The sequence below is a fragment of the Orycteropus afer genome, unplaced genomic scaffold, assembly GCF_000298275.1.
Source record: "Orycteropus afer afer isolate SDZICR_OR568_19922 unplaced genomic scaffold, OryAfe1.0 scaffold00022, whole genome shotgun sequence".
Classification (NCBI taxonomy): Eukaryota; Metazoa; Chordata; class Mammalia; order Tubulidentata; family Orycteropodidae; genus Orycteropus; species Orycteropus afer.
Window position 1 is genome coordinate 6,408,513 of NW_006921609.1, and position 12,554 is coordinate 6,421,066.

Below are 12,554 nucleotides of genomic sequence, written 5' to 3' on the forward strand. Positions count from 1 at the left end.
CTGTGGTTTCCAGCCAAACAAAATACAGGCATATGAGTTGAACATTTACCTCAAGTAGATACACTCCTTGGAGAGAACAATCATAGGAGAAAGAAAGACTGCTTATGCACAGCGAGACAGCTCAGGGGGCAGGAGGGATGGACACTGGGAAGAGGTAACTATGGGGAGGAAATGTGAGGGGAGCTGTTGCACTGTGGTAAACTGTGGTCAATGACATGAGACGAAGTATATGTGAACTGCTGTATGGAAAGTGAATTTGCTCTGTAAATCTTCACCCAAATCACAATAAAAAAAGAAAAAAAATCTTTCTGGAACTGGCCAAACAGAATATTACCATCCAAATACAAACCAATACACAATTCAAATTTAAAAATAAACCCAGATGCAGTAAAAATTAGCTGAAAGAAAAACAATATGATCACAACCTTCTTACACTGCCACTCAAAATCTGTAAAAACTTACTGAAGACTAAAATTAATGTATATTGTACATTAAAACTGTAAGCAAACATTGATTCAACATACCTACTTCGAGTTTTTGAAAATACACACAAACTAATTAACAAACCTATGTAGGCTCAAAGAAAATAAACATTCTTAAATCTTTTTTTTCTATTCATATATTTTTAAAAGAAAAACAAAATCATAACATAGGCATTTATGATATAGAGTGAAGTAACAGTTAAATAAGAATGAAATCTCATCGAAAAAATACAAAGACGGAATTTGTGGTTTAATACATAGGTTAGTTGATTAAGGGAACATCTACAAAGTCCTCAGATACCTAAAGAGTAAAGTGGTACAAAAAATTATTAAGAAGTTTTAATAACAGTAATATTTTAGCACTTACTGAAAATGCTTAAGGAAAGGAACTACCAATCACTAGGTACAAAAAAGGTACTATTACACAATGAATATTTTTAATACTATTTAGACTAAATATACTACTGTCTATAAAATTTTTTAAAAGCCCATTATTTTCTGGATAATAAAAATGATAATTCTTCACGTTCTATGCACTCCCTTCTGCCCTATCAAAAAAGGGAGTGGGAGCAGTGTTGAAGAAATCTGAATATAGGAACTTAATTGTTCTGATCCCATTTATCACTTATAATATTTAGGATCCATAAAGAAGGAAGGGTAAAGAATTAAGTGTATTCCCCATTTTAAAGAAGTATGTGGTGAAGATCCCCTGGCAGAGTCTTCACCATGACTTTTACCATCAGAGTTTATAGAATCAATCACTGATACATGAACTTGGAAAATATACCCAATGTAAGAAAAAAATGGTCAAGCAAACACATAAGGTATACACTCAACTTACTAGTAAGCATTCTCTTCTATAATGTGATATCAATTCTTCATCATGTCCTCTGTATGGGCCTTTGGACAAGAGTTCTTTGTTATTCTGATAAGCACATATAAGGAACAGCAAGGAATCTATATAACTTAAAGATGAAAAATGAAACACATTAGTATCTCAATTTTGTAACAAAATAAATAAAAACTAAATTATAAAACATTCAAATTTTGATTATTCAGAACAACATTACAGCAAAAAATATCACTGGAGAGACTGTATGCCTGAGACCACCTCCGTAGTAATAGCAATATCTGATATGAAGAGATAGTTAAGTCTTTAGAGTTAAAAAAAAAATAAAGTAACAAATTTACTTAAGAAAAAACTGAAAGAAAAAGTTTAAAATTGATGAAATCAGATAATTCCTTTTGTCTTCTTCAGTATTTATTTTCTCGATGCCTTCTTTTTGGAGTCAAAATTAAGACTGATGTAAAAGCCAACGATTTACATGTTTAACAATATAAAGTCATTTTTGAATAAAGGAAGAAGATCAGTTTACTTTGTTTCTTTATCACAAACATCATTTGTTCATTCATTAAGTGACCATTTACTCACTGCTTTTCTTTGTATATGAAGCTTGGTGGCACAGTGCCTAAGGCATGTGACTACTAAATAGAAGGCTGGCAGTTCAAATGCACCAGCTGCTCCGCAGGAGGAAGATGGGTGTGGCAATATAGTTCCATAAAGATTTACTGCCTTGGAAACCCAAAGAGGGTCGCTATGAGGCAGACTCGACTCCAAGGCAGTGAGATTTTTTTTTTTTTCCTTTGGATAAGCACTGCTTTTTTCCTTTGTATAAGCATTCATAAAAACATAAAAGGATAGGGGGAGAAATTATCCAAAGGAAATAGGAGTTGGAAAAGGGAAAGAATGCTTCTAAATCTGGGCAGTATGGTGAGAAGAAAAACAACAAAACACCTAACATAAAAAGCTATCAGGGTAAGGTCTATGTAGTATAGCTAACATAAGTAACAGTAATGTAAGATTGTAATGAATTTCAAACTACATATATAAATGGAAGTGCAAGGAAAATGTTGAATAGAATATTATACTGTCACTAAAATAATTAACCTTCTCTTAGCATGCTATAGGATCCCTGGTGATACAGGGGTATTTGGCTGCTAACCAAAAGGCTGGTTGTTTGAACCCAACAGCCATTCCATAGGAGAAAGATGAGGAGTTTGCTACCATAAAGATTTACAGTCTTAGAAACACTACAGGGCAGTTCTACTCTGTCCTATAGGGTCATTATGAGTTGGAATCAACTTGATGGCACTGGGTTTGGTTTGGTTTTGGTTTAGCATGCTATAGGAAAAAATATATACATCCATAAATGTATATAACTGAAATATGAAAACTAATTTAAGGTATTTGCTTTGTGTCAGTTTTACAATCTAAAATATCTTATTATGGATCAACATAGAAAAATGTAACATCCTAAAGAGTGAAATATTTTAAAGAGAGAAAATTTTAAAACTCTATAATGCCAATCCAACCTACTTCGGTAATGATACTGCCTTGGAAACCCAAGGAGGGGTCGCTATAAGTCGAGTCCGACTTGACGGCACATAGCAACGTCATACTGCCAATCAGTGTCACTGTTTGTTATTTTAATGTATTCAGATAAAAATTAATCTGTTCTATTTCTCAAAGTTCAATGCAAAATTATTTGGAAAGTAATATACACATTTATGCCAATCAAATTACACAGCTGAAACTGTATCATGAAAAATAAGCTTTTGTAAAACAAATATTTTTTGAAAATGACTTCTCAGGAATTTGTTTTTGAGAAAACATGAGTACAAAATTTTATTTTGAAATAATATGAACATAATCTCAGCAAAAGATTTTTTGTCTTGCTTACATCAAAACAAAGTGATCACAGTAGTAAATGTTATTGTTTTATACCACTATTTTGAAGCAGTTGTTGTCTAATAGATAACTGGCACAAGTATCTTTCTTTCATAGCTACTGGGTTTACTGTTTAAAAGCTTTCTCCTGAAAGCATGATTTCATTTCACTACTCACAGAATTGGCAATGGCCCAACAGTAAATACTTCATTCAAGGCTTTCAAGTATTAACATTTTCATTAGAAAACAATTTGACAGAGCCATTTGGCAATGCTTTATATGCTGCTGGCTTTGATAACTTATATATTTAATGTGATAAACCCAAAAACTAACATTTATTTTCAAGATAATCCATTCTATTTGCTACCACTACTAATTTTCTAGTCAATTCTTCCAATTTCATAAACATTTACTGTATTAGAATACCAACTTTCAAAACATGTATGTATTTAAACACTCAGCCAACTACAAAATCTGAAAGGACTTCTGAGGTACACCTTAAAATCCTTTAACAAACGTTAACTGAGAAAAGCTAGTGTAGGAGTTATGCAGGTAGCTAGAAAGGGACAGCTTCATATTTTTAATCTTTACTGAGTGAGCTAAATGGATATTTTCTGTACTTATGTGATTTTTTAAAATAATACAACAATACTCTGGTCTACTTTTATTTTTAGCTCATTAGCTAGATGTGTGACTTGAAGTTATCTTGTTTTTGTGGAGACATATTTCTTTATCTACAAATGTAAATACCTTCTTTGATCATAGACTTTCTATTCAATTGCAGCATATTAATATTTTTGTCACATGAGGACAAATCTCAGAAAACCTAAAAGTGAATTCGAGTATTTCTGTTTAAGAAATAAAACCCTGAATAAAATTAAAACTAATAAAATGAAGCTATTAATTAAAACAGTATTCTACTTCAGTAACCAAAGGGAATTCTCTTTATAAAGTACACAGTGACAAGGACTTTAATAATTTGTATTCAATTCACTATAGCAACGAGATGGAAACAACCTAAATGCTCATCAACAGATGAATGGATAACCAAACTATGGTACATTCACACAATGGAATACTATGCAACATTAAAGAATAATGAATACATGAATCATCTCACAACGTGGATGAATTTGGAGGACATTATGCTGACCAAAGTAAGTCAATCACAGAAGGACAAATACTATATGAACCCATACCTTTCTCTTTGAAAATATTCTAGCCCAATTATGAGATACATGGTTGTTTCCCTGAATTTTCTATAATCCTGATGCCACTCCTGTAGGTAAAGACAAGTATTAAAAATACAGAGAATATGAAACTGAAATTGAAATGAGGACTGTTCATAAAGTAACTAAGTTATACAACAGTTCTATGATAATTATTTGAATTAACAAAAGGAAAGAATTCAAGTTGAGATAAATTATACCAAAATCAAGATTTTAAATTCTTACTGAAAAGTATTTACTAATGTAACAATAAATATAAAAATTATTAGGCATTGATGAAAAATTAACAAAGATCTCACTAGGATATACCACAATTAGAAAAGCAGGATAATCTCTTTCTCTTGTTCTTAAAAATATTTAATAATATTGTAATAATATGCTTTTATTTTGAAGTATATAAAATACATTGAATGTTGGCTAAATTCTTATGGAGGTAAAAGTAGTTATTACTTTGAAATGAATCAAAGCTTGGACACTGTAACCTGATGCAGAATTGTACAAAAATTAATTTAAAAAAGGCTATGCTGTTCCTTGTTAGGTTCCACTGAGTTGGCTCTGACTCATAGCGACCCTGTGCACAACAGAATGGAACACTGCTTTCTGTGCCATCATCACAATTCCTGCTATACTCAAGCTCACTGTTCCAGTCAGTGTGTCAATGGTGAGACCAAGTTTGGACATTATCACTTCTAAGGAGCATTCCAGCTATACTCCTTGAAAGATGCTTTTTGTGTGCTTCACCAACAATTCAACTCAATCAATTCTTCTTCTGTCTTCCTTATTCACTGTCCAGCTTTCATAAGCAGGTGAGGTGACTGAAAATACCATAACCTGGGTCAAGCACATTTTAGTCTTCAAATGACATCTTTGCTCTTAAACACCTTAAAGAAGTCTTTTGCAGCAGATTTGCCCAGTGTAATGTGATATCTGATGTCTTAACTGCTGCTTCCATGGAAAATCAATAATTTGATTGTGGATCCAAGTAAAATGAAATCCCTGCAACTTTCATCTTTTCTCCATTTATCGTGATGTAACTTATTTCTCTAGCTGTAAAGATTTTCTTTTTCTTTATGCTGAGGTATAATCCACACCCAAGACTGTACTCTCTGATCTTCATCAGTAATTGTTTCATCTTCACTTTCAGCAAGCAAGGTTGTGTCATCTGCATTATCGCAGCTTGTTAACAGTCTTCCTCCAATCCTGATGCCATGTTCTTCTTCATATAGTCTACCTTCTTGGATGATTTGTCCAGGATACAGATTGAAAGGATACAACCCTAACATACACCCTTCCTGATTTTAAATCATGCAGTATCCTCTTGTTCTGTTTGAACAATTGCCTCTCAGGCTATGTACAAGTTCCTCATGGGCACAATTAAGTGTTCTGGAAGTCCCTTCCTTGTATAGTCAATAATACACAAGTAAACATCTTCCTGCTATTCTTTGTTTTTAGCCAAGATTCATGTAACATCAGCAATGATATCCCTTGTTTCATGTCCTCTTCTGAATTTCTGGCAGCTCTCTGTCCATATACTGCTGCAACCATTTTTAAATTCTCTTCAGCAAAATTTTACTTACGTAAAATGTTTTATCATAAATTTATTTAAACTTTTAATTTTTCTAAGTTTTTGGTAAATTTCATTTTAAGTATGGTAGCTGAGTAATCTATTTACCTGAGGAAAAGGGAAATGGACAGTTGTAAAGAAGGCACATTTCACACCTCCCAATCACTCCACACATACACACACAAGAACAATGAAGAACACTTAAATAGACTAAGTGACTCAGAGCTGATGTAACTGTAGGAGAAAATAAAATCATGATGTTTTTAACTCATTTAATACAAATGGATTCAAGAAAAACATAAGTAAAATTAAATAATTTTAATAATTATTAATTTTAATAATTTCAGTAAAAGATATACTGATAATAAAAATGTTAAAACATTTATACACATTTTTATAAACAGATGAAAGTAATAATTATATAGACAAGTTATGAGCTGACAATATTCTCCCTGAATATAAATAATTTTAATGTTTTAAAGTACAATTTTAATATTATTAGTAGACTTTCATATCAAATAAAGGTAAAAGCTGTTCTGAAAGTATAAAATTACCTTTTCTGGAGAAATTATTCAAATTGCCATTCTATGCATCAGAATTGCTTTAGAAGTTGTTACTTTGATCAAGAATAGACTTTCTGTAAAGGGCCTGATATAAGTGTTTTTAGGCTTCACAGGAGGTACAGTCTCCATTACAACCACACAATGCAAAAGCAGCCACAACTACAAACTATAAACAAAAAATTGGCTGTGTTCCAATAAATCTAGGTGGTGAGCCAGATTTGGTTTTCTGGTCAAGGTTTAAGACCCATAACTTAAGAGCAAGACAAAGAAAAGAGGGACATGTAGAATCCAAAAACATGTCATTTAGATATCTAAGATTTATTTAAGGGAACTCTGGTAGCGTAGTGCCTAAGGCACTTGACTGCTAACCAGAACCACCAGCCACTCCTCGGAAGGAAGGTTGGGCAATCTACTTTCATAGTGATACTGCCTCAGAAACCCAAGGAGGGGTCGCTCTGAGTCGGGTCCAACTCGATGGCACATAACAACAACAATAACAGTATTCATTTGATCTTAAGTTAGAAATAATATGAGAAGGTTTCTGAATAAAGATTGCTAAATCCAACCTGATGAAGCAATTTGGGTGAGTGGTTGCAGGCGCAAATCAGAATTGAAAATTAAGTACCACGTAACTTGAATCTTGGGAACAAGGCTAGAGAGATCAACTCATTTAAAAGGTATGATTGTGGAGCTGTTATTAACTTAAAAAAAAAGACTCTATTTGCTCTTCATGGTCATGAGAAACATATTCTGGATACCTACAGTTCCAGATCATATATCTTGGTCAAATTTTCTGATTAATGTGCTTCCTTTATAGGTAAATGTCCCTGAGCTTCTATTTATGTTGTTATTGCCTGGACTAAAACCAAAAAAACCTAAACTCACTCACTGCCATTGAGTCGGATCTGACTCACAGTGACCCCTCCTTGAGCTTCTGAGGTGGTATCGCTACAGAAGAAGATTGCCCAATATTCCTTCCGAGGAGTGGCTCTTGGGTTTGAACCGTCAGCCTTCGTGTTAGCAGTCAAATGCCTTAGGGACTACACCACATGCCTGGACTAAATTAGGTAATATATGTAAAAAGCTTAGAACCATATTTGGCATGTAGTAGGTACTTAATATTAGTTGTAATTATGTAACTGCTGTTTTAAAAATAATGTGATTTGTTGTATTGTAGTTGAACTGAACAAGTTCATGAAAAAAAGTAGCTGGAATTAATCTCACAGTATAACAGATTATACTAAAAAACAAAAAGGAAAAAATTCCTTGGTTTTAAATATACTGGTTTACATGTTAGCATATAATATTAATCCTAAAATAATTTACAAAGTTATTAATGACTTCAACGTAGACGTAGACATTTAATTTTACTTATCAGCCCTAAAAATCTGAACTTAGCTGTACTGAAATGAAAGGAATGCCAGTGCATTACTAAACTCTAAAATCTGTATTACAACCTCTAAAAAGGGACATTACCTCATATTCCTCCAAGTTTACTTCTTCAGGTTTTATCATTTCAAGTTTTGCTTGAGCAACTTTCATTATATTGTGACACCTTCAAATAAAAGAAATGTATCCCCAAATCAAAAACAAAATACATAAAAGCCAAAAAAAAAAAAACCATATTATACAAAAACTAAATTAGCAAACACATATAAAAATGAAATATGTTAACCACTGAGCAATACATATACATATACATATATATATAAGGAAACATCTCCCAAACAACCTTAAGAGAAAAATGTGGTTTTTTGGACCAATTTTAAATAATTACAAAGTATATAAAGATAGCATCAATAATCTACTTCTATAGTGATACTGTCTCGGAAACCCAAGGAGGGGTCACTATGAGTCGGGTCCAACTGACACATAACAACAACAACATGTTATATTTGTATTTGGCTACAGTGTTTAAATTACACTCTATCAATAAATATACAAACTACAAAAGGTCACTTAAGTGGAATTAAAATACCTTGAACACACAATGACAGATGCAATACAAATTACATTGGGAAAAGAATAAGAATTTTTTTTTTAATTAAATCTTATTTTTCTACCAAATGGCATTATTCTTAAATAGTAAAAAGGAGAATTCCAAAATGTGCCTATGATATAAGGATGGCAACAGTCTAATAGATTTTATGGTTGGATTTACTGCTAAAGAAAGCTTCACAACATATAATTAATCACATATACCTTCTTTCAAGTACAAGAAATATCAGTTTATCAAAACAGATTGAGTTATGATTTCCAGGACAGATAATTGCAAAAGGTTAAAAAGTTAATGTGATTACTCCCTTAACATTTTCCCCTAATTCAACAGAACATATTGATTAGAACAAAGTGCAATGGCAGATCAGATGAGGATGGCAATAATTAGTCATTTTTTTGAGTTCTCCATAGCTCTCCATAGCAAAATAAATGATTTTTGATACTACTAGTAGTAAAAACTAGTATTAGCGAAGACTCATCAAATACTTACTTAATTTACCAGATATTATTCAAATCCATTTACTTATTTAAATTAATTAATTGCATAGTGCTTCACAGTAAAGCAGGAATTGAATCCAGATGCTTTTTATCTCATTTTCCTTTCCTTTTAACTATATACTTTTAGAGACATCCATGAAAGAATAATCATTTATTTCAGAATTAAACTGTGATTACAATGAACTCCAAGACAGCAAAAATGTTGTATCCTAAAATAACTTTCAGAATCTTGGAATTTTACATGGAGTCTAAATATTTTTTGTTTCATTCTAACTAGATTACTTTTTAATTTTTAAACAGGAAACATTTGTAAGAGAAAACATTTTGTAAAAAATCCAAAAATAATTTAACTATTGTACATCTTTTTTTGTCAAAGGATGTTTATTTACATACTTGATTTGATACTCTTCTCCAATACTTCCCAAACAGGGGTGCTTTCTTCCCTAAACCATACTAGAGACATATGGCAATATGGACATTTTGGGTTCTCACAAATAAGGGGATACTACCAACATCTAGCAGCTACAGGCCAAGCATACTGCTACACACACGACAATGCAGGACAGCCTCCCCTCAATTTACAGCAAAGAATTCTCTGATTCACAAGGTTCCTAGTGCAGAGGCTAAAAATCCTTCATTCCGCCTTTAAAATATTAAGTCTTGTTAGGCTGTCCTTACATTCTTCTGAGTATCCTTCCATTGTTTAGCTTTGTACTTTGATTCATAATTAAAATTTACTAAATGACTGAAGTCATTTTTCAGGCCAATCTTTAACACATGATTACAGATTCCAGAGAATTTTACAAAGCAGCTGTTCAAATTAGGTGAAATCAAATTTTGTGCTGTATTTATTTAAAAATGTCTTTTTTATGTATAAAATAAGCATTTTAAAATTACATGGGGATTTTTTTTTTTTAAAGAATAATTTTAAACATATGGATTAGATATTTCTTACTTTCAAATTACCTTTCATCAAAACTCAAATTTCTGTCTCCAAATTGTTCTAATAGTGTTTTCTCAATGATCTTCTTTGGTGCCTGGTTCTGGATAAAGTAGACCACTACATGGTGTAAGCGATAATCAGTTTCTGGTGGGGTATCTTCTTGGGCCAACTTAACCAGCCTTGAATACTCCAATTTTATTGCCTAAAAAATAAAATGACAATGACAATTTTGGTTAATTTTAATAATTAAGATCAACTTTATTCCTGAATTCATTTTTTTTTTCCTTTCTTAAGTTTTACAAACAAGGTAGTACATCTAAAAATACTGTCTCATGTTTCAAAGTTTGTAATTATTTTCTAAATTACTGACTACATATGCTCTTCCTCAAAATTCCACTATACAAATACTCTTTTTGTTTTCATACACAGAAGTGGTAAACTAATGCATCTACACTTACTAAGTGAGTAACTCTGGGTTCAGAGCCTGATCACTGGGATGTTAACTTCTCCTACCCCATTTTATTTCTCCTATCAGTATGATGTGCATTTCTAATATTCCAAATTCTAGAATCCAAATATAGTTCCCCAGAAAATCCATATTTGAAAGAAAATGGCTGGCTCTTGAATGTATGGCAATACTACACAATTACCTTTAAGCTGAATAGTTCACAAATAAGGGATGAAATAGCAAGCCTTGATATTGAATCCCATGTTGCTTCATCAGTGTTTGAGTTTTATCAGTGTACTAATTATCAATAATTGTTAATAAATGTTTTCACTATTATTACCTTGATGCTTCAGCTTACTTTTTTTGTTTTTAAATAGAAACACCTAAGAATTTACAATAACAATGGGGAATAATAAATATTAATACATAATAATATGTGTTTTCATATATGAGCAAATAATTTAGAAATTATTTATTTAGACATGTGGAAACTTATACAAGCAGCCCATATAAATAAAGATAACACTTTTTTATATTCATTTATATTAGACTTATACCTAAATTATAGCTCTCCTAGCCACAAAAATATGGGACTATATATGCAAAATATATTACAAAACATCTATTCTGTTTAGAAAGGTTTTTGTTTGTTTTGTTTTGTAAATGCCTTTAAGCAATTCTTGGCCATCTACAAACTACCACCTATCTGGTTGCATTTTATAAAAAGGAAGAAGTTTATATCTTCATTTTACTCTATTTAAGATTCTCCCAATATCACAAGTGAATGTCAAGATCATAGTACTTTCAATCTTCTAAACCACTAGAGATAGTAAGGCATTTCTAAAATTCTAAGAGCAGTATTTCAAACACACACGTGTGCGCACATGCACACACACACACACGCAAACATGAATCATCAGTATCAATTCATTTCTCCACTATATATTTTTATTTATAAACTTCCATTTCTGACTTGTACAATATACTGGGGGTTGTATCTAGTCTTTCAAATTCTCAACAGATGCTGGTATATTTAGCAGAGCTTTACATAAGCTGCCATTACGAGTAAAGTTAGCACTGCTGAGCTGTTCAATTTGCCGCATACTACTTCCTCAGAATCCAGCTCTATAATTAAGTTTGTCCTTTCTATATTCGTTGGCTGATTATGATGGCAATTATTTTATGTAATTATTGCAGACACTGCAATGAAACCACCACAAATTTACAGAATAAAATGTGATAATTGATCATTAGGTTACAGAACTACTTTTTAATTATTTTTAACCTCTGTTTCACCAGAAGGAGCTCTGGTGTGACTGCTAACCAGAAGGCTGGTGGCTCAAACCCACCAGCCATTCTTCAGAAGGAAGATTGGGCAATCTACTTCCGTAAAGATACTGCCTTGGAAACCCAAGGAGGGGTCATTATGAGTTGAAATCGACTTGACAGAAGTCGATTCAGTTCTTTTGGTTTTATTTCACCAGACCTTCACCATTGCCCTCCTAATCAGACCCAATGATACCTATTCAGTTTTGATTACTATTAGTCTTTACCCATGGATTTCTCTCTTAGCTCAAGTTAGTCTCTTCACAAATGCACAACTGCTTTTGCTTATTAAGTTCTCTGCATGTGGGATGTCCTTTCTTGTCATCTACCTACAAAGTAACCATTCAACAAGAATATTTTTTGATACCTTCTTCAGTTCTAAACACCTAAGAGATTTCTATCTACTTTTTCCTACTTTTCTAAATTATATTTATAATTTGAATCCTTGAAGACTTTATTTTATTGTGCCTATACACATACCAAGGAGTGCTGGTGACACAGTGGTTAAAGGTGTGGCAATTTGCTTCTATAAAGATTTACAGCCTTGGATACCTATGAAACAATTCTACTCTGTCTCATACAGAGTCACTATGAGTCAAAATCAATTTGTCAGCAATGAATTTGGGTTTGACATATACATACCAACTAGAGAAACATATAATATATTCTGAAGGCAATGAGATTCAAAATGACTATATATGTTGTTTTTGGGAGCTCTGGTAGCATAGTGGCTACGACACTTGCCTGCTAACCAGACGGCTGGTGGTTCAAACCC

General features: G+C 32.3%; 1 protein-coding gene across 1 annotated transcript in view; it reads right to left on the reverse strand.

The window, feature by feature from the left end:
- USP25 (ubiquitin specific peptidase 25) overlaps window positions 1-12,554 on the reverse strand; it is a 172,131-nt gene that overhangs the window by 8,276 nt on the left and 151,301 nt on the right. The window contains exons 19-22 of the mRNA XM_042783647.1: window positions 10,029-10,207; window positions 8,043-8,121; window positions 4,410-4,489; window positions 1,324-1,447 (exon numbers count right to left, since the gene is read on the reverse strand). Coding sequence (XP_042639581.1) covers window positions 1,324-1,447; window positions 4,410-4,489; window positions 8,043-8,121; window positions 10,029-10,207 — 462 coding nt within the window. The remainder of the gene's footprint in view (window positions 1-1,323; window positions 1,448-4,409; window positions 4,490-8,042; window positions 8,122-10,028; window positions 10,208-12,554) is intronic.